The sequence below is a fragment of the Podarcis liolepis genome, assembly GCF_965112155.1.
Source record: "Podarcis liolepis genome assembly, chromosome: 9".
Classification (NCBI taxonomy): Eukaryota; Metazoa; Chordata; class Lepidosauria; order Squamata; family Lacertidae; genus Podarcis; species Podarcis liolepis.
This window is the reverse complement of record NC_139564.1, coordinates 61,753,066-61,776,210: the sequence shown is the minus strand read 5'-3', so window position 1 is coordinate 61,776,210 and position 23,145 is coordinate 61,753,066. Positions and strand designations below refer to the sequence as shown.

At 42.5% G+C, this 23,145-nt stretch overlaps 1 protein-coding gene across 2 annotated transcripts in view; it reads left to right on the top strand.

Moving 5' to 3' along the window:
• The window catches only part of NWD2 (NACHT and WD repeat domain containing 2), a 62,462-nt gene extending 40,449 nt beyond the window's left edge, over window positions 1-22,013 (top strand). For both annotated transcript variants that reach the window (XM_083459723.1, XM_083459724.1), the window contains exons 4-8: window positions 7,377-7,580; window positions 11,186-11,330; window positions 11,791-12,380; window positions 14,986-18,938; window positions 19,045-22,013. In XM_083459723.1, the coding sequence (XP_083315849.1) occupies window positions 7,377-7,580; window positions 11,186-11,330; window positions 11,791-12,380; window positions 14,986-18,924 (4,878 nt within the window). In that variant the 3' untranslated portion in view covers window positions 18,925-18,938; window positions 19,045-22,013. The remainder of the gene's footprint in view (window positions 1-7,376; window positions 7,581-11,185; window positions 11,331-11,790; window positions 12,381-14,985; window positions 18,939-19,044) is intronic.
• The last annotated feature ends 1,132 nt before the right edge of the window (window positions 22,014-23,145 follow it).

The following is a 23,145-nucleotide window of genomic DNA, read 5'->3' as shown; positions in this document are numbered from 1 at the left end:
GAACCTAATGGGAGTGTCAGGAAATAAGCAGGAGGTGTTAAAAAGTTACCATAGGGATTGTGTTTGTGGCAGTGAATTTTTACCAGAAACACTGTATGTATCAAGAAGGAGATCAGGGGGAAAACGGGTTGGAAAATAGGTGCTGTGAGAAATGAGGCGAGGAGAGAGAGAAAGAAATGATCAGATAAGCAAAGAGAGAAGGGGGAAGAGAGAGAGAGAGGCAGGCAAGAAGTTGGTGGAGGGAGAGAGAGAAATATAGAAATAAGCAATAAATCAAAATGGATAAACTAAATATTCTAGTAATTGTCACCCATGGTTTGCTCACATGCATGCAATAGCTGAAAATTTGCTGTTTCATATGCTGTCGGCCTGTGGCTTTTAGAGATATATGCTTTTAATATTAGAGGGACAAATAGACACCTCTTTTTTGTGGGGGGCTCAGGAACCATCTTTGCTTTTTATTGTTTGAAGATGACCATCAATAGGAGTATATTAAAACTGCCAAATATAGCATAGGCTTCTTAGCCAGTGAGTTATCTTAAACAAGACAACTTCACTAAGATTTTTGTGTGGCCATAAAGAGTTTTACCACAATTTCAGATCTGAAGGGGAAATGTAGAAATTGCCTTTGTCACTTGTTGGCAGTTTTTGTGTTATGCAGACTTATGTTTGCTTTTAATTGCTGGTTATGCTAATGTATTCAAAGAAGTTGAGCTGTAGCTCATTTCTAACAATTTTCCAATCACAACTTAGAATTTTAATGCTCAGAGCGCAGAGATTAGCAGAGTGCTGAATCACAGTGGTTGTTAAAAGAACAATTCCATTCATAGATTATCCCATCTCAAGAAGTATTTGTAACAGGCTCAGTTTTGTGGAGCTACTTTCATATTTTTTCCTTGTTGGATCTGTTAATGGACATTCTGGATTACAAAGTTATAAGCAACAGATTCGTTTCATTAAAAAAAAGTGGAGAAATTGGAGGAAGAATTGTAGGACGGGGCACTGATAACCACTTAATATAGCTTTGTGTGAGTTTTCTTTTCTTTAAGGCTCTGTGCCGAAGAATAGCAGGGAATAATAGGAAAGTAATAGAAGATATTTCTCTATTCGTGTTTGTTGTGTCTTCTCTATTCATAGCAGCAAATTCAGCAAAGCAGTTGGGTGGCAGGGGGTGGGTAAACAGCAACTTTCCTGCAGATATGTGTGCAACTAACCCAGAGATTCCCTGACCTCATGCCATCCCAATCAGTGCAACACCAATTCAGTGGAATGACTTTTTCTTTCACAACACATTCAACAATCGTGAGCTGCTGGTATAGCTCACCTCCATCTTTGAAACGTATTGTGATTGGCATGGCCGATGGTTGATTGTTAGTTGCCCATACCATCTTCTGCAGTTAAGCAGCCACCTTGGCGCTTTGGACCGGCAACGTTGGCGAGAAAATTGCGGTGCCGTTTCTGTTTGGATCCATTTGCTTCTTTACTGCCTATAATTTTAACTTTGCTGGTAGGCATTTCTTTCCTCAGTGAGGCTGCCGTAAAGGTAAAGGACCCCTGACCGTTAGGTCCTGTTGCGGACAACTCTGGGGTTGCGGCGCTCATCTCGCTTTACTGGCCGAGGGAGCCGGCGTACAGCTTCCGGGTCATGTGGCCAGCATGACTAAGCCGCTTCTGGCGAACCAGAGCAGCGCACGGAAACACCGTTTACCTTCCCGCCGGAGTGATACCTATTTATCTACTTGCATTTCGTGCTTTTGTACTCCTAGGTTGGCAGGAGCAGGGACCGAGCAACGGGAGCTCACCCCGTCGCGGGGATTCGAACCACCGACCTTCTGATCGGCAAGCCCTAGGGTCTGTGGTTTAGACCACAGCGCCACCCGCGTCCCAAAGGCTACCATAGCTCTGCTCAAATGGAGTAGTCATTTCCTACAAGCTTTCGGTCACACTGCTGTTGAGAAGCCAATCTCTTTATGAGCCAGGTTTTTGTACAGCGGCACGTGCTCTTCCAGCATTGCAATTTCAGTTTGTGCAGAAGTTGTCGTTCTCTCCCACACAGAGACACCAGTATGTCACAAGGACACACTGATGCTTCCGTTCTTCTTTGTAGCAGAAAGGTCGATGCCTAGCCATCCCTCACTTTGATCAAATGTCATTTCAAAAGATGAAGGCAAAATGTTATTATTTTCAGGCCACATGTGCCTGAATTTTCAGAGAAACAAAACATGATTAAACAGAGAAACACAGAGCACTATTTTCTCATCTTTTGGTCTGACAGCCAAGAGGCAGAAAAGTATTGCTTAAGGGTCATGATGTCCTGTTATTCAAAGCCTCTCTTTAGCATTGGCTTGGATACAAGCAGTGAGCCCTAAATAAAAGGGAACGGAACTGAGAGGTGTTGATCCTTCAACCCCTTGATTGCCAGGATTGCTTGTTCTGGTTTGGGCAGAAGACAGAGTCAGTGCAGCTGTTTTTTGAATCATGTCCATTGTTTGCTCCGGACTGTGACAAAGCAGAAATATACACTGGTGTGTTTTGTTTTTTAGGGAGGGGAAGTGTTTTTTAGGGACGCGGGTGGCGCTGTGGGTAAAAGCCTCAGCGCCTAGGGCTTGCCAGTCGAAAGGTCGGCGGTTCGAATCCCCGCGGCGGGGTGCACTCCGGTTGCTCGGTCCCAGCTCCTGCCCACCTAGCAGTTCGAAAGCACCCCCAGGTGCAAGTAGATAAATAGGGACCGCTTACTAGCGGGAAGCTAAACGGCGTTTCCGTGTGCTGCGCTGGCTCGCCAGATGCAGCTTGTCACGCTGGCCACGTGACCTGGAAGTATCTCCGGACAGCGCTGGCCCCCGGCCTCTTGAGTGAGATGAGCGCACAACCCTAGAGTCTGTCAAGACTGGCCCGTACGGGCAGGGGTACTTTTACCTTTACCTAGTAAAAAATTAAAAGTCAAAAATTGAATTTCTGTAAAACCATTACTATTATTTATAAACTGCTAAATGATGCTCTGAATTCTAAACAATTAAAATGAAAATAAATCCCTGCTAGCTGGTTGCAGTGGAACAGACAAGAAACAAAAGGAATAGAAAAGAGAAGAGTGGGGGATCTGCATTGTGTTCTCAACAGACTCTAGATACATGTAAAATTTGGTCACTGTGCGTAATGTTCTCCAAGTTCAGTTTGTTAAAATCCAAAACTTTTCTTCTTCTTCTAAACAAATCTTTGGCAGTATTTGACACATCTGCTTTTGCTACAGGTGGTTTCAAAGTAGCTAAGAAAATAGATTTTATTTCCTTGAGTTTTTCAATGGCTAGAGAATGTACTTTTCTTTTTAACATGTTGATTCTATGTGTTATTTGCATATTCCATCCTGCTTTTGTAAATCACTCTGGAAGCTGCACAAAGGTGGCATATAAAGCTTATATTATAAACCTTCTATAAGAAAAACCACTTCAGTAGTTCAGTGGGAACATTTTTACATAATCTTTACGTTTTTAAAGTTAGTGTGGTGGTGGATGGAATGTTCAAATCCCTACTCCACCATGAAACTTAGTAGCTGAATTTGGACTGGTGACGTTCTCTCACAATAACCCACCTCATAAGTTGTGTTGGAATTTCTTGAAGGAATGGTGAGATAAAAATATAATAAATTGGTTTAAAAAGAAAGAAACTCATTTCCTTTTCACCTCAATAACTCAGTTGCTGAGATAAATAAGAATTTGTAATTATTTGCATAACAGCATTTAGACATTCCTACTGTCTTTGAATATGATTTTTTTTTAATTTCTAAACATCAACTAGTTCTAATAGAATGCCATCTAGTGGCTCAATATGATATGCTATTTCCATGTGTGACTGTTGAACAATTTTTAATTTGTTTGAGGGCTAATCTCCTCATTATGTTAAATATTGGAAATGTATACTCGATTCTGACCCAACTAAGCCTCCTGATGTATATTTTGTTCTATACACTTCCAGAGTTAACACTGACTGCATTATTTCTGGTAAATGAACCACCATAGCTGCTAGGGGGCCGTGAAAATTTGTGTCCCAGGCTCTTTAGACTCTACCTATGTACTATCTGAAACCAAAGGGTTGTCAGATTTGAAATATCTGGCTCTCCTTACCCCGCTATTCTTACCACTCAATCCTGAATGTTTACGCAGAAGTAAGTGCCACTGACTTGGTGGCAGTTACTCAATAGCAAGAAATTCTACGTGGGGTTGTTTCCATTATTTTTATAAATTACTTTTCCGCGCGTGGCTGGAAGATTTGAACCTTATTCTGCTCTGGTTTCACTTCGCTGTCAGGAACATTTGTGGCAGGTTTTATTTTGGGAGCTAAGTTGTTTGTAGTCCCACTTTCCCCTTTGATTACGCTCGTTAATAATCAACTGTACAGGAATCAAGTCAAGAGGGGCTACTATTATCTGCGTATAAATTAGGAAGATAATCTTCCTCAAAGTCTGTAGAGTATGTGTGGTGCTTTACATCAACATCATGACTCACCCGGGATATTAAAGCACCTCCGGATGAAAAGCCTTCTTGGGGCTTATCCAGATTACCTATTTATTGAGCATTCCTTTGGAATTGTTTGTGGGGAAGTTACATTGCAAAGAGCATTCATCCTGATTTACTGTATTTTTTGCTCTATAAGACTCACTTTTTCCCTCCTAAAAAGTAAGGGGAAATGTGTGTGCGTCTTATGGAGCGAATGCAGGCTGCGCAGCTATCCCAGAAGCCAGAACAGCAAGAGGGATTGCTGCTTTCACTGTGCAGTGATCCCTCTTGCTGTTCTGGCTTCTGAGATCCAGAATATTTTTTTTCTTGTTTTCCTCCTCCAAAAACTAGGTGCGTCTTGTGGTCTGGTGCGTCTTATAGAGCGAAAAATACGGTACTTGTGGAGTATCTGTGTGTTTCCCTGTCACTTTCCTAACCACAAAAAGTTGATTATTATTTTTTAAGTGTATTTGTTGTTCTGTGGCAACAGAGCACCTTAATCCATCTTAATTCACAAATATCCTGGTTATACCCTTGAATCCCTTCCCCAAAATACTGACAATCTGGAAGCGCCTTCAGATTCCACTTCTATTGTCATTTCAAGCTCCCCAGTAATTTAGCTTTAATTGCTTTGAACAATGGTCTTCAGCTTAAAATCTTAGCACTTTAAATTATTTCAGTTTGACTTTTCCAGAAGACAAAGAGGCACTTTTCAGAAATCCTTAGGAATTCAACTTTTATGTATTCACTGTGTGGTTTAATAGTGCCTTTTAAAATGTAAGTAGGTAAGTAGATTTAGTAGTGATTAGCTTTGGCTGTTTAAGTCAGAAGTACCTGTTACCATTACTTGCCATTTTCCCAACTAACCAATTTTAAGCGGCAGACAGAAATTCAAATGGCGCCAGGTTGCAGGGGGTAGATAAAAATACACTGGCCTGGTTTAAAGCAAGCTATGGGGTTTATATGAACAAGCAATGTGCTAACTCAAGGTGCTTATAAGTTCCCACATCCTCTGCTACCAAAACAAACCAGTGGCTGGCTTCCATGCCATTTGAACTCAGGCGCATGGCTTGCTTCCTCCAAACATACCTGTCCATTGCTCGTCTGGTTGCTCGAGAGTAACCAGGCAGGACTCCGACCTGTCATTTACTTGCTTTATTTCGGTGCAAACTATTGACAGTGAAGAGCGTCAAATGTTCATGTCTGGCTCAGTCGCTAGCAGAATCCGGGAGTGGTCTGTTCTTGAACCTCCCCCAACATAAAAGTTTCATCACCCCCAGCCTTTGCCGCCCCTCCTTGCGCCTCAAACTACTGCGCATGACGGGCAATGGCAGGGGTGTGCTTCCCGCCTCTCTGGCTTGCTCAGTCGCGGTGCTAAGGCTCTTTCTAGCATCCTCCGGTTCCTGCCCCTCTTCTCCACTGGAGGTGGGGCTTTCCTCCTCGCTGGAAGAGGAACTGGTTCGCAAGATTTCCAGAGGCTCCCTGTAACACAACTCCCCCTCTGTCTCTCGCCTCTGAGCCGATGGCAGTTCCCTGACAATACCACAAATGGTAAGCAAGGTTTGTTCGTGGTTTGGAGAAAACAAAGCATGATCCCAGGTTTGGACAGCATGACAATCATCTTCTATCTTGTTTCATCTGTGATGTAGCAGAACAGGAAGAGGAGCACTGTGGGAGCTTTAGAGAAGTGTGGGAACTTCAGAGCAGCATGTATCACCACACAGCTTGTTCGTATTAAACCACGGTTTGTTTTAAACTATGATCTAGTGTGATGTGACCTAGTATTGAAGGTGCTCGAGAGAATCATCAGTTACCTACCTTCGTTATGTAGAAAAATAATCTTGTAAAGCTTCCCTTCTTGGTCTCTTCTTACCACACACAAGCAGCCCAATTGCTATTTGCAACACTGCATTAAACGATAGCAACAGTCTGTTATTAAATTTTATTGATACATCTTTACTGCAGGGAGGAAGGAGGACCAACAACCAAGGAGAACCAAAGAAGCAGCACACTCACGTTGAGCCATGGTCTGTTCATGTCGAGCCATGGTTTGGTTTAGCGTAATGTGCAAACCAGGCCTGTATCTGTCAGTTTGCATGAACACGATGCAGAGTTCCCCAAAAATAGACCAGAGGCAATTGTACTTCATCCAGCAGAGATTTACTTGCTACTGAAGGCAAATGAGCATCATGGTCACAAATCCAATACGTTCAGGATTGGCACAATCCATAAAAATCCAGTGGCAGCACTTGCAATGAAACTTACAATACAGTGGTACCTCAGGTTAAGTACTTAATTCGTTCCAGAGGTCCGTACTTAACCTGAAACTGTTCTTAACCTGAAGCACCACTTTAGCTAATGGGGCCTCCTGCTGCTGCCGCGCCGCGTTCTTAACCTGAAGCACTATTTCTGGGTTAGCGGAGTATGTAACCTGAAGCATATGTAACCTGAAGCGTATGTAACCCGAGGCACCACTGTACAGTGGATGCTCGGGTTGCGAATGTGATCCATGCGAGATGCACGTTCGCAACCCGCGATTCGGTGCTTTGCGCATGTGCAAAGTGAAATTTAGCACTTCTGCGCATGTGTGACCCCCGAAACCTGGAAGTAACCCGTTCTGGTACTTTCGGGTTTCGGCGGGTCCATAACTTGAAAAAACACAACCTGAAGCATCTGTAACCCGAGGTATAACTGTACTTATAATAAGACTAAACCATAAAACTATAGCATACAGAACACCACAACAGAAACAAAGAGTTTTTTCCTCCCCAATGGGCAGGAGTATCTTCATAGCAAGCAAGACATGCACAAACTAGGTAACTCAGACATCACTTAATATGTCTTTAGCTTTGTTACTAAACTTTACTTTGTCTTGCACATACACAGGGCCTTTTGGGAGAAAAATATGGGAGCATCCGAATACCAGGAGAAGTGGAAGCATCTGAATTTGAAATGATTCTGGATGCTGCTATCGAGGCAAAGCTGGAAACAAAGATCTTGGAAGAGTGGTATTGCAGAGATGAGAACTCGGTGCCACCGATGTATTACCTCAAACCAAAATTTGAAATGCCGAAGAACAATCCCAACATGGTAAATCGCCTTCCTGAAATGTATAGGTTTCCGTTTGTTTCATAGTCATTGGATGTCATAGTTGACTATAGTTAACAATTTACCACGTTTAATGGAGATGACCTCTGCTTCACTTCTTCCCCAGAAGGAACAAACTGCATGCCTTAGTATTGCTTCCAAACTGGGGGTCATCATCTATTTTGCTACCAAACAAATCACAATGTGTAAAGCAAGGTTTGGGCTATGACTTAGCAATCATGGTTTTTTTCATTGAATCATAGAATTGTGGACTTGGAAGGGACCAGGAGGTTTGCTGCCTTATGCGAACTCTGCAGTTCTGTCCAAGAATCTGTCGGAATTGTAGGACTGCAAGTAAGCTAGAGGTCTCTAACAGAACTCACAGCATCCTACAGTTCTCAGGTTTTCATTGAGAAAGTCGTGGCAGTTACCGTATTTTTCGCTCTATAGGACGCACTTTTCCCTCTCCCAAAATGAAGGGGAAATGTGTGTGCGTCCTATGGAGCGAATGCAGGCTCCTTGGCTTCAGCGATAGCAACGCGAAGCCTCTGAAGCGCAGAGGGAGAGCTCCCCCCGCGCTCCGGAGGCTTCGCGTTGCTTTCGCTGAAGCCCCCGGATCGCAGAACTGCTGCTGTGCTCTGGGGGCTTCAGGCAGCTATCCGCAAGCCTTTAGAGCGAATTCCCCCACCTCGTAGAAAAGCCCGCAGGAGCCGTGCAGCCTTTAAAGAGCGCACCGCTCTTGGGGGCTTTTCCCCAAGGAGGGAGAAGGGACTGACTGGCCGAGTCAGTCCCTTCTCCCTCCTGTGGGCTTTTGCGGGAAGTGGGGGAATTCCCCCACCTCCCGCAAAAGCAGGGAGAAGGTCTGGGAGAAACGCACAGGCTGCGCGCAGCCTTTCCGCTGCTCCCAGAGCTGGGGGGGGGGGATAATATTTTTTTCCCTGATTTCCCCCTCTGAAAACTAGGTGCGCCCTATGGCGCGAAAAATACGGTAACTAGGTAAACTTACTGTGTAGACTTACGCTTACACAGACATCTCAAAGGCCCTTCTGTTATCACAATCTAGCTTCTATTACTGTTACATCTCCATCTTATTCCTCCATCTGTTTCTGCATCGGTTCGCTGGCCCGGAGCTGTGAGTGCAGTTCAAGATCCCAAGTCAGACCACCCTTGAATAAAAAGTTCAAACACTGCGCTGGTTTGAAGAGATAGGGAGACATTCATATCTAGCGGCTGTTGAGCAAAATAAATTGTTGATTGCAATCCAGCTCTCAGCTGGCAAGAGTCCACAGCACACACAGAAACATGCACGCCATCCCGATTGGCATTCTTCCTGGCACTCAGCAGAACAGCCAACGTTTCATGAGAATGAATTAGCCTCTTCTTCAGCTACAGAGTCAAGATACATTTGTAAAGCAGAACGGGATGCCTCCCTAAAGTTGTCCGCAGCTCCTAGCAGAGTTGAAATCTGTAAACTAATAGGTTCAAAGGGCGATACAGTGGTGCCCCGCAAGACGAATGCCTCGCAAGACGGAAAACCCGCTAGACGAAAGGGTTTTCCGTTTTTCAATGCGCTTCATAGGACGAATTTCCCTATGGGCTTGCTTTGCAAGACGAAAACGTCTTGCGAGTCTTGAGATTTTTTTTCGCTCCCCCCCCTTTTTCTAAGCCGCTAAGCCTTTAATAGCCTTTTAGCAGCTAAGCCGCTAAGCCTTTAATAGCCGCTAAACCGCTAATAGCGCTAATCCGCTTTGCAAGACGAAAAAACCGCTAGACGAAGAGACTCGCGGAACGGATTAATTTCGTCTTGCGAGGCACCACTGTAATGCTGTGCCAAACTAAATCCCCTTGAACTTCAAACTGATTTCAAACTTGTTCAGCTGTTAGACAAACACAAAAGCAGCTTTCTTTTATATATTTTTCGTTTTATGCATGAATGACTGTATTGAAACAAGAGTTAACCTGGTTAAGTTTGATTAATATGGAGGTGTCAGGCTTTTGAGCTGCTTAGTGGCGCCAAGTATAGGGGGCTTCAGCTCCCCCAATATTTTGGGGCAGAGAGCAGCAGAACCCCAATATTTAGGGGGCCACTGCCCACCACATGCCCCAACCTCCACCTGGCAGCCCAGGTGGCGGCTGAGACAAACAAGCACAGAGGTCACCCTCTGCCACGATCATCTGAGTGGCATCACATGATGCGTCATGTGGCATGTCATGTGACACGTCACCTGACTGCACCCCCTCAATGTGGGGGGCAAGTTGGCGCCCCTGGAGCTTCTACACGATATTTAAGGTCTGAAACAGAAGCCCAGTACACTGAGGCCTCAGATTCTTTTTCAGGCGTAGAGTGTACAGGGATGCTGCACAGTTTATGAATTGGACTCCTTGATATAACAACTAGGATTACGATTTTTATATCTTTTATTGGGGGGGGTCACATTTGACCTCCTGACCCGACATCTGTTATTTTGGACTTATAAATTTTGTTGCTTTTAAAAAAAGGAGAAGAATGTTACAGCTATGTTTGTTACTGGTTTTTTATCCAGATGTTTTATTCTTTTCCACATTTCTTAAGTTTGCTGAAATTGTGCGTTACCTTGCAATCCCCCTTGAAGTCTGTGCTGAATGTAGATGTATTTTGAATAACACTATATGACATTAGAGACATAATCTAGCCAGATATAAGGGTTTTTATGCAATGTTGATTTTAATGTGCGAGACAGAAGAATGGGTTTCCACTCCTTCCATTAAAACAGTGTTATTGTGCAATTTTATGATAATACGTGGTAGTAATTTATTGTGTGCTGTTAAGCCTCACACACCTATCACTCTCTAATCATAAGTCTTGCTCAAATTTGCATGTACATAACTCGGTTTCTGTACATTGATTGATCTACGTGCGCAGCAGAATAGACAGGGCCACTTCAAACTCAAGGCAGCTGAGGGAGAAATTTGCACTGCTTTTCTGAAAACAAAACTCCCACAGCAGGGAATGGGCTAACCTAGAACATTTCCCCCTGCTTTGTTAGCCTTTATTTTCTGTAATTTTTTAATGTGAGAGAGTCTTCAATGTGTGTAGACAGAAGTGGTACTGTCACCCCTTTCACCTCATGCTGAACTAGAATTCTGAACTGGAAGTGTGTGTAGACTCAGCTTTGATAAACAGCAGCTAAATGTATAAACTGACTCCATTGAAATGCACTGCATATCAGGTGACATGAAGCAGCATGAAAGTTCTGCCTGAAATATTATATCACAGTTCTCTCTAGAGTATCTGATATCCAATTATAACATTCAAATTGTCACTTGATGTTGCAGTAATCTTGTTAGGGATATGGATGTGCAGGCCAGCTCTGTAATGAGACTTTCCTTCTTTTCAGTAGGTGTTATACTCCTTATTTCCTATCCTTCATGGTGCAAGCCCCATCTATTCCAGGCATTCCTGGAAATAACGAAAAATGAGAAATTTCTAACTATGGGGGAACTTCGTCTTTGCTATGTTATTTTAGCTACTGTTGCCCGATCTCTTAAATACAACCTTGGTGGTTGGTGAAGAAATCGATGCTGGCATCTTCAGCTTTAATTAACTATTTGTTTTTGTTGTTTTAAAGATGGAAGCATCTTCGAACCCTGTCAGTGACAGCAAATGGCAGGAGATATCAGAAGAGATTAAGATGATGATTAAGACAGCTGTGAAGACGCTTTATGAAAAGGGGAAAATGAAACACAGTCAAGCAAAGAGATATCTTTCCTCTGGTAAACATCGAATTCGGGCATGCAGTGTACATACATATATTTCTGTGATCAGCCAAGTACATGCAAAAAGGGAAACATTTCCCTTTTATTTTGATTGTAATAATTGTGTGTAATTATTAATTGACTATGACCATGCATAACTTCTGTCTCTTGGTCATGGCGCTGAGCAACCAAGAGACAGAGAAGGCAATGCAGAGACTACAAAGTGCATCGATTCCTCCCTTGTGGAACCTTGTCACCAGCAACAGAATACAGTGGTACCTCGGGTTAAGTACTTAATTCATTCCGGAGGTCTGTTCTTAACCTGAAACTGTTCTTAACCTGAAGCACCACTTTAGCTAATGGGGCCTCCCGCTGCCGCCGCGGGTGGTCTGATTCAGTTTTGAATGTGACAGAGCACTTTTCATTCTGTTTTGCGGGGACTTTAGATTTCCTCTTTGCTCTTTTGTTCCCCTCCCAGCTATCGAAGATGAATTTGATTTCGCCTTAGGAAAACAAACCCCAGCTTTCCTGAAGAAGTGTGTTTGCTACATTCGGAAGATTGCAAACATAGAACGTTTTGTTAAAGTTCCCGAGATGGAGAAATACATGGACGTGTTTCATACGGGTGGGAAGTTTCTGCGGGACCCGGAAGCGCTGGAGAAACTCATCAAACTCAGGGATGAATTTGTTCCTACCATTGTTGCTTCATCTAATTTGAGAGTCTACACCTCTGTTACTCACTGCGACATCAAACATGGTTACACCCAAGAAGTGGAGAACCACTACATCGAAGGGCTTGGCAAACAGTTCTATGAAGACATGGTGGATATTATCCAGGCAACCGTGCAACAGAATTTTGACATAGAGACAGACTGGCTGTATGATGAAGTCCTTCAACATTCCTCACTATGTAGAACCTACTCGTCATTCTATGAGTACAGATGTGATGCTAGGAATATTATGCACAAATACATTCTACCTAGGAAAGTGGGACACATTAACCCTCTTGTCATATATGGAGGACCATGCACTGGAAAAACATTTTTATTAGCGGAAGTGGCAAAGAAGGTAAAACACACGCAAACACCTATGTGTATTTATTTTGCTGCTGTAAATTTAACTGCAAAAATACTATGTTTTAATTTGAGTACATCTATAAGCCCATATTTTCATGACAAGCTATCATTATAGGTGCTCCTAAAGACTCCCACTGTGTTGTCCTATTCTTAGAGCAGATTGGTACAAAAACTTGCATAGATTTGCATAAATTGTAATACATTTGCATAAATTTGTCAACACACCCTCTTTTTCCTATGCTCTGAAGTTCTGAGGGTGGGTGGATTATTTTAGTGACCACATTCTTCATTTTGCTAAAAAATAAAAGTATGTTTTGTAAAGACATATTTGCTTTCTTTAGATCTTTTTGAAGAAGGGGTACATTTCATCCCATATATAATACCCAGCAGTTTGGCAAATTGTCCTTCTTTTAATACTATTCTTTCTGCACCGAGAAACCCCTGAGTATGTGCTCATCCGGCACAGAAAATTCTTGAGCTTGTTCTAGGATGCCCAGTCAGTTCACATAAAGTAATATGCTGGTTTTATGCCTTAACATTGCCATTTGTGAACTGAACGTTTACCTAGGAATATATCCAACTGTCCACCATGGCTTTCATTGAAATTGTTTTTCAGGAAAACCTATGGGCCATTATTTTTCTCATCACTGAGAAACCCCCCCTGATTTTCTATCGCAGGCATTAAAATTGCTGGCATGCTGTGATCCATCAATTTCCTGTGAGGGAGATGCATGTATAGACTTCCTCCGCTGTTGAACTGAGCACCTGCTCAAGCCACAGCACTGTGTAGATAAGAAAAAATGAAATCCATCTAGGCAGCCATACACTCACTTCATTAAATGTGCAAGAATTACAATTGCAAACAATACTGCTCTTGAATTGTTAGCAGCACCTTTCATGACTTGCCATATGCAACAGTGATAGAGGACTGGTTCCCATGCAAGATTTGTCACTGTGGACAGGCTCCTGAAATCATTCTGGTGGAATGGTTAGCATTGGGGGCGGGGAGTGTTTCAGGGAAAATATATAGGTAAAAACATAATGTTTTTATCTGTATTATATCTTTAGATTTATTGTTGTTTAATTCTAAATGGTTTTATTTCTTCTTATGAGCCACCCTAAGAGTTTTGTGGGTTTTTTGCCACAGGGCAACCTATAAAGACTGTTAAAAAGTAAATGCTAGTCAATTGGGTGGTGGAAGTAGCACCACAAAGTGATTTTCCTTCTCAGCTTTCCTGACCTAAAATAACCTTGCACAATATAGTAAAGTCAAGGCTTTATGGAAATCATTTTGTAGCACATAAGGATATTTCCCCCATATCTTATAATGTGAAATTTGAGGAAGGTGGGTCTTCCACCTCATAAATAACCACGTACCTTAACTCTAATGTTCTACCACCACTTGGTTATCTTTCCTAAAAAGTATATATATCTGCATAAGTAAATGGATCCAACCCACTATTTTCAACATTACTACTTAAGTAGGATCCGTGTAGAACCTGCCATTCGGTGAAGCCCTAAGTTCCTGTCTAGTTGCTACAATTTACACTGCCCAAACATGAATTCATATGAAGGTCTTGCATAGAATGTCCAGAAAAAATTAGTACATCTCTGACTTTTCCATTTATTAAAAAGAGAGAGAATAAAAGAGAAAGCCACATGATGTAATTAATTAGCAATGGCAACCTGCAGACTTAAACAGTATCCCTTGCAATATTCCTGTCGCTCATTTGAATATCACAGAATAGAATAATAATCATATTTGCAGTCTCCAGCACCCAACTTTGTTCACCTGCTCAGTGGGCCAGCCAAATGGTGGGTTATGGCTTCCAAAGTTATCAGTAGGGAAAGTTAAGAAGGTGCTGACAAGGTTGAAGTACTAGGGACAGAGCCACAACCTACTTGGTAGTCAGCTGTGTAGCATCTACCTCCATAGTAGAGTGGAAAACCCCAACACTTACAGCACACCTTGAATCAAAAGTAAGTCCTACTAAATTCACTCCAAGGCAAATGGGGTTAGGATTGCAACCTAAGGGTGGAGCATCTCCACTCCCATCGTTCAGCGTGGACACTGAGGTCCAGCTCTGAGGGCCTTCTGGCGGTTCCCTCACTCTGAGAAGTGAGGTTACAGGTAACCAGGCAGAGGGCCTTCTCAGTGGTGGCACCCTCCCACCAGATGTCAAGGAAATAAACAACTAGCTGACTTTTAGAAGACATCTGAAGACAGCCCTCTTTAGGGAAGTTTTTAATGTTTGAAGTTTTATTCTGTTTTTAGTCCTCTGTTGGGAGCTGCCCAGAGTGACTGGGGAAACCCAGTCAGATGGGCAGGGTATAAATTATTATTATTATTATTATTATTACCTAACTAAGTCATACTCAGAATAGATCCATTTGAATGAATGGGCGTAAGTTAGTCATTGACATCACTGGATGAATATGATTTATTACCCGTAAATCTGTACTACTTAATATTTGTTCATAAAGCAGAGTGGAACTGCTTTATGTCTGTCACATTTTTATTGTTCTTTCTTTATTGTTTGATTTGCATTAGCTCTGCTAGTCCACATATTAATCTATTTATACTTCTGCATTTGTAGGCTTATGCTTGGCTAAAGGAAGAAATGGGACCAGAATCTGACCCTGTGGTAGTTATAAGGTTTTTGGGATCCACAGAGATGAGTACAGATCTTAGGAATCTCCTTCAAAGTATTTGCGAGCAGTTAGCAATTAACTACCGATGCCTCGTACAAAGCTACCCCAAAAAAATCCACGACCTTCGGGACTTGTTTATAAACCTTTTGAATGAGTCTTCATTTCATAGACCCCTGGTTCTGATATTCGATGCTCTAGAGCAGCTTTCGGATAACGATGATGCTAGAAAGTTATGGTGGCTCCCTGTTCATCTGCCCCGTTCGGTCCGAATTATTTTGTCAACACTGCCGAACAAACATGGAATACTGCAAAAACTGAGGTGCCTTATACACGACGACGATAACTATATTGAATTGACTCCTAGGGACAGGAAGATGTGTAGTCAAGTTCTCAAGCAGCAGCTGCTCCAAGTCAAGAGAAAAGTAACATCAGGCCAACAAATTTATGTCAACGAAGCTTTTTCCAAATGCACACTGCCCATGTTTGTAAATCTAACCTTCCGAGAAGTCCGAAACTGGAGATCTCACAAGGATGTTGATGAGTCTTCTCTCTGTGTTACTGTTCACGATAGCATAGAGCAGATGTTCTGGGCTCTAGAGAACAGCTGTGGGCCAAGGCTTTTGTCCCGAGCCCTTGGCTACATCACCATGGCAAAATCCGGTCTGAGTGAAATGGAACTGGAAGACATTTTAGCGCTTGACAACACAGTTATGTTTGAATTAAATGAAAGCATCAGGCAACACAACCCTCTGAGGGTACCTTACATCTACATTGCAAAGCTGAAAGAAGGACTAACAGGATACCTGATAGAAAGGCAAGTAAAAAACGTTACGCTACTAGTTTGGGCAAACAGGCACCTGCAACTTATAGCCCAAAAGATGTATCTTCACAACGAAGAAGACGTTCACGAAATGCATACCGTGATGGCAGAGTATTTTCTGGGTGTTTGGTCAGGAGGCAGAAGGAAATCTCTTTACAGTGAAGATCAATATCTGAATGGTTGCCTTGACAGCGACAGCCGGAGCATGAATGATGACGAGAGGCACATCATGGACCAGACAAATTTCGATAGGCAGTCACCTGATCAGCCTTGGGTATTCCAGTGCAACCCTTTGGAGCCTGACATATTTTTTGTCAACCACAGGAAAATGACAGAGCTTCTGCACCACCTCACACGATGTGGGAAAACAGATGACATGTTGTACGGTGTCATTATGAACTTCAGTTGGCTGTACACCATGATCAAAATTGGGCAGTTTGACAAAGCCCTCTCTGATGTGGAGTTGGCCTATAACTACTCGCAAGAAAAAGAGCTGAAGTTCCTTGCAATCACGCTCCGTGCTATAAAATACAAAGTGATGAAATACCCAGGCACTCTCTCAGCTGAATTGCAACAGAGGCTTCTCCCAGTTGCCAGCTCCTTGCCGAAACTGAGGCAGCTTCTTCTGGAATGTGACAAAGATGGCCCCAAATATTGCTCCATTGTTCCATTGCATTCCTCTATGGATGTGACTTACAGCCCCGAGAGATTGCCTTTGTCCTCCAGTTGCACTCAAGTGACAGAAATCCTGCCCACTTTTAATCCAAATACGGTCATTGTGGCTCTAGAAAACGGCTCCATCAGTACCTGGGATGTAGAGACCCGCCAGCTACTGAGGCAAATTACAACAGCTCAGTCGGTCATATTGGGCATGAAGCTTACAAGTGATGAAAAATACCTTGTGGTGGCCACAACAAAGAACACACTCTTGATTTATGACAACCTAAATTCCTGCCTTCTGTCTGAGGTAGAGATTAAGGGATCAAAACACGGTGGGATTGGTGTAGGTTCCAGTTTTATAAATGGATTTACATTGTCAGTAAACCATGCACTTTCTTGGCTAGAAGCTAGCAAAGATGTTACCGTGATTGATCTACTTTATGGCTGGCCACTTTATCAGTTCCATTGCTGGTATGAAGTGACTTGTGTCCAGTGTTCCCCAGATGGAATGTATGCTTTCTGCGGACAGTACTTGAATACTGCATCTATATTCCATTTAGGTAGTGGGGACAAGCTAGCCACTGTGACCTCTGAGTTTTCCGGTGGCTTTGTCAAGTTCCTTCTTGTCCTAGATACAGCTCAAGAAATGGTGATGGTGGACAGCGAAGGTGGTCTTTCGATCTGGAACACTGAGGATGTTGCCAACCCCCAACTAACAGATGACTTTGATTGCAAGAGAGGGGACAGTGACTTTGTCAGCTTTGAACTGGCTGAAGATCAAAGTGCAATTTTAATATGTAAGGCCCTCAATATAGAACTTCTTGACACAGCCATGTGGAAAATCGTTGAAAAGTTTAGAGCGAAACATAACGAGCGATTTGTATCAGCTGTGCTGTCCAAAAATGGTGACTGTATTGTTGCTTCCATTGAAAACACCTCTGCCATTTTTGTTTGGAGGCGAGACACGGGGCAGTGCATGGCCAGCTTACAAGAAATCTCAGGAAACATAGTCAGATTAATTAAATCCAGCCATCATAACATGCTGCTATCCTTATCTACCAGTGGTGTCCTTTCTGTATGGGATATAGATATCATAACTGCTATGTCCAACATTGACAAAACAGGCAAGCCAATCCAAAGATTGGTATTGTCTGCTCGGGGTGAAGTGATTTATACACTTGATGGGTCTGAAACGATACATAAGTGGAATTTTGGCACAGGGTTTATTGAAGCTGTGTTTAAGCATGAAAGCATTGTTGAAAACTGTGTGCTGACTTCCACTGGTGATCTGATGATTACGTCTGATGATAAATGCAGTCAGTATGTATGGCACACTGGTTCGGGTGAAAATCTGTTCCGTATCAACGGACAAAAGATATGTCAGCTCTTGATAACACACAACGATCAGTTTGTCGTCTCCCTCTGTGAGCAAAATGCATCAAGGGTTTGGAGACTGGCAACAGGCCACAGAGTTTGCAATATTCTTGTAGCCTTACAGAATGCATTTATAACTACCGCTAACACGTTTGTCGTTGGAATGACAAAAAATAAAGTCTTGGCCGTGAGTTTGTGGACAGGGAGTATAACCAAGAAGTTCTGTTGCGATGATGGCATTGCCATCGTCGATATTAAACTGATCCCAGATTGCCCTGATATTGTAGTCTTCATAACATCTACTGAAACTGTAAACATCTGGAGTCTTACTGAAGAAGTAATTTGTAGACGTGTGCAACTGCCCAACACTTTCTTGAAGACTTTGGAAGATTTTGAAATATCACCCAATGGAAAACTGGGCATCATATCCCGCGGCGATGAGAATATCAACGTACTTGATCTTCACAGTGGCAAACTTCGCGTTGTCCATGCTTCCGGTATCATCTGGAGGCAGAAGCTGTCTCGGGACGGCCGCTACCTTGTATACATTTGTTTTCGCGCTGGTGAAGAGGATGATGATAATGGTGCAATCTCTATCTTGATTGTAATGAGACTAGCAGATGGCAAAAACATTGGTGCTTGCTCCCTTTACAAAACACCGACTTTCCTCGCTCTTTCCCAGAGGCATTTGAACATCATTGTAGGCTTTGAGGATGGAAGCATAGGCACTTATACTGTAGTGGATCGAGTGGATGCAGCGCTGAAAATTAAAATTGCTACTTCAAATAGCCGACAGATTTTCAGCAATGCAACACAAGTGATTAGACCGAAGTGCCACAATTATAATTTCAAGGTGACAGCAGACTGCATATGGAGGGAGTCTACAGAGGTGTTTGCAAGAGATAGTCCCATCACGGTGACAGACCCCGAGGCAGGTGAGGCAACTCCAACCAAAAAACACAACTATTGCTATGACAAAGTGTGTTCTGCCATAGATTGCAGGAGCCACGGGTTCACCCCTGACAATTGATCATAAATTAATAAGTAACTATAAAAAAAATTCCTTCCAGTAGCACCTTAAAGACCAACTAAGTTAGTTCTTGGTATGAGCTTTCGTGTTCATGCACACTTCTTCAGATACCTGAATAAGTAACTAGTTCAACAAATCTCTGCTTATCCCATTTATATTTTACTACCAACAAATTGGGAAAGAGCAAATTTAAAGCAAGTTTAATTAGTGGCTGCAGAGTTTAGAAAGAAATATTCAAATATAAGGCTTCCTGCAATGCCATGAGTGAAAATTTCTAGCAATATCATTTATTATGCCAACCTAAAATGTTGGAGGAAGAAAAAAGGTTGTAAAGCTTTCTAACAAGAAATGAAACTACATTTCATATTGGAATGAGGTGGTTCAAAAGTTTTAAAATCCAGGTGGGCATAAGCCTAAATCTCTGGCTACTTCGAATTACTATCATGTGCAAAAAAAAAAAAGAATTTTATCCTTCTGATGGTGCAAATGACAATGTCACATGTCAGTCCGGATGCATTCTGTAAGCTTTTGAAGTAGTAGCTATTTGTATTGTGGGGGGAAATGGGGGCAAGCACAATTCGGTCAGTAAACAGAACTCCAGGGTCTTGCTGATTTCATTCGGGTCAAATGCTTCATAGGAATCGCTCCCACTAAAATCAGTGAGACTTCGCTTTGCTTGGATTGCGCCCATTGTACAGAAAGAATAGAGAAGCTGAGCATTGTGTCCAGTACTAGTAATACACACAGTAAACCCATTAAAACTAATGGACATAGGTCCATTAATTTCAGTGGGTCTGCTCTGAATACAACTTTGGTTGGCTACAACCCTGATAACCTACAAATCAAAAATAGGCACATGTGACACAATAAATCAGTCATAATAACAAACTGAAAGTTACAAAATTTCTACGTTTGGACTTCTATTCAAGTTTTTCTATTACAAATCATAGGAACTGCTAGATCGTGTAAGAAAGGAACTTAACTCCTGAAATTGTGTTGTTTTCTGTCTCTTTCACACTGTATTTTAGTACTGTGTATAAAATAACATTTTCAACGAAAAAGGGCATTAAGGATACCACCCACCCTGTTCCATTATATCTTTTGTTGTCCAAAAAAATGGTATCATTAGTTCTGTTGTCCCAAATATTCCACTCCTTGCAGAAATCTGAACAGGAAGCATTCAGAAATGCTGTGCGTCGCTCTTGATTCTCGTAGTGTTTGCCTTACTATCATTCCTGTTCTTCCCTGTGTGAAACACAGATCAGATACTCTGGGACTAACATTATGCTTGTGTATGTGCTGGGGGGGGGGCGAGATACTGGCTGCTCCAAAGGATTCTTTCCTGTTCGACTTTCTAATGAATTTCTTACTTCTATATACAGTATTTATGCCTCTTCACTTCCTGCTGTAGGACTGTTCATGGCCTTTTTATAGAACTTTATCAATTTCAAGGCAGAAGTTGTGGGATACCCTTCTTTTTTTCTGATTGCTTGGCTCACTCAGTTGAACCCAGAAATGAGCTACATGCATTCTGATGCCCCAATCCACAGCTCTATTAAGGGGAAAGGTGGCGCTGTGGATTAAACCACAGAGCCTAGGACTTGCCGATCAGAAGGTTGGCGGTTCGAAGCCCTGTGACGGGGTGAGCTCCCGTTGCTCGGTCCCTGCTCCTGCTAACCTAGCAGTTTGAAAGCACGTCAAAGTGCAAGTAGATAAATAGGTACCACTCCGGCGGGAAGGTAAACGACGTTTCTGTGTGCTGCTCTGGTTTCCAGAAGCGGCTTAGTCATGCTGGCCACATGACCCGGAAGCTGTACGCCGGCTCCCTCGGCCAATAAAGCGAGATGAGCACCGCAACCCCAGAGTCGGTCACGACTGGACCTAATGGTCAGGGGTCCCTTTACCTTTACTTGGAACGTAGTGGCCAATTTTTCACACTTCTTATGGGAGATGCAAACTGCATGAGCTGCCTAAGCCGGAATAGCTTGTGTGTGTGCTTGTGTGTGAGAGTGGGGGCCTCATCCAGGCCTAATCACAACTCTCATGTATTTTAAAGTGTGAGAGCTAAATAGCGCACACACGAGCCATTCCTGCCAGGCAGCATTTTGCAGTAGAATATCCATCTCTAAATATCAAATAACCCAGCGGAAAGCAGCCCTGGGTGCTGAGTCGCACCAGGATTTGTGTCACTAATTGACCACAACCACAGATTCATCGCAGGCAGACCATTCGTCTCTCCCACTCAACGACAACTCACACTCGGTATTTTTCAATCCAGATACTTCACACATTCCACCGAGATTCACCGAGTGCTGAATTGTCAAGTGACGCGGGGTCAGACAGTGTACATGCAAGTGAGAACCCGCCCAACGATTTTGCTGCAAGTGCTTATATGATAAGCAATAATACCAGCACAATGTTCAGCAAACTGAAACACAGAGTTAGCATGACAGGGGCATTGAGTTGGTGTAAACAGCAGATCAAGGGGGCCAAGAATTTAGGATCAGGGTGTCTGTTGTAGGCAGTTTAATGGAGCTGTGGAATGGCGAGAGGTTTGTTTTCCTTGCTTATCTTAAATGTGGCGTGTCCTTGGCGCACGTTTCAAAGGATGTGAATGAAACCGACTTGCTTGTATTCTTAGATGTTGAAAATTGAACTCTGGCACTACTCAAGAGTAGGGTACCTGTTTGTTTAGGCTGGAGTCTGCCCTAATTACATATAAAGTGGCTTGATTTTTTTCATTTATAAAAAAAGGAAAAAGGTTTCAGGAGTGGAGGTGCTAAACCTTTGCTCCCAACAACTATTTCTCCAGTATCACTTCTTTCCCTTAACTGGGCTCTTAATACCAGTCAAGAAAAAAACACCTTTGGCAAAAGAGGTTAACTATAGGTGCATCCCCAATAATATACCCGTTGGCTTTAAAATTTGGACACGCGCAAGCCACGCTTTATGCATGTTTGGGACAGACCTGAGTTGAAACAGATGGGTCTGCCACTATCACTTCTGTTTTGAGTCTTAGTGACCAAATTTCCAGGAAACAAATACCTAAACTAGGGAATAACCACAGTGTGCGACTATTCTATGTAAAAGCCAATCTAGTATATATATATATCAAGTGACTTGAATGATTTTCCTAACTTGTTTGCAACCAATAGATCATATTGAATGTTTTTATGTAAACTTTGTATCGTTGGGGAAGAACTACCCAATCAGAGATTTATATTTTCATAAATGTTAAATTTAGTTAAATTTTGTTACAGAGTTGTTTAAATTAGAAATCTATTGCTGTCTTCAAACAATATACAGTCTTGTGTATGCATTGTTTGTATGAATAAATATAAACTACATAATGAAACTAGGGTGGGATTTTTTATTTCGAAAAAGCAAATTTCCTCCTGGTGTCGGTCCAGATGAGTAGCACAGTGCAAATGGAATTTCAGAGTTCTCTGCCGGTGCCCCACAGCTTTGCTGACCAGTGGCAATGAGCAGTAATCATCACTTAGTCTGAATAAAATCCCATTCCCAAGGCTTTGTAACTTGCTAAAATCATGGTAAGGTGTGAAATCAAATGGAAGGATTTTCAGACGGCTGAGGAACACAGTTCCCAATGATACTCACTGAGTTCTATAAGACAGAATATGAGCTACAGCTGGTTAGATTGTAGATAAGGGGGGCACTTTCTCCCCTTAAAACCTGGAACACTGGTCCAGGGCTAAGGTGAAGCTAAGCCCAATGAACTATAAAACTTTTATTCTTCCTGATCTAGCTACATTACTTTTCAGAGATAAATTAATGGCCGCCAGTTCCTCCTACGGAAAAAAAGTACTTCACTTAAGGATTGCAGTGGAAGGATAAATCTGCCCACTGTGTATTACTCTACAGTGGTACCTCTGGATGCATCCAGAAGCGAATGCAACTGTGTATGCATGTGCACAGGTCACGATTTGCCGCACATGCGTGTGACGTCATTTTGACTGCGCATGCACGAGTGGCGAAACCCGGAAGTAATGCGCTCCGTTGCTTCCGGGTCACCGCAGCAAAATATAACGAAAATACTTATCCCAAAGCTACTTCAACCCGAGGTATGACTGTAAAATGATCAGCTGTTCCCTGATAAAGATCCCTCTGGAAATCATATATACCTGGCTGGACATGTTGCAAATATAATACTTTTTTAAAAGTTTCCTTAACTTTTCAAAGCATTGCACAAATGCAGTCACG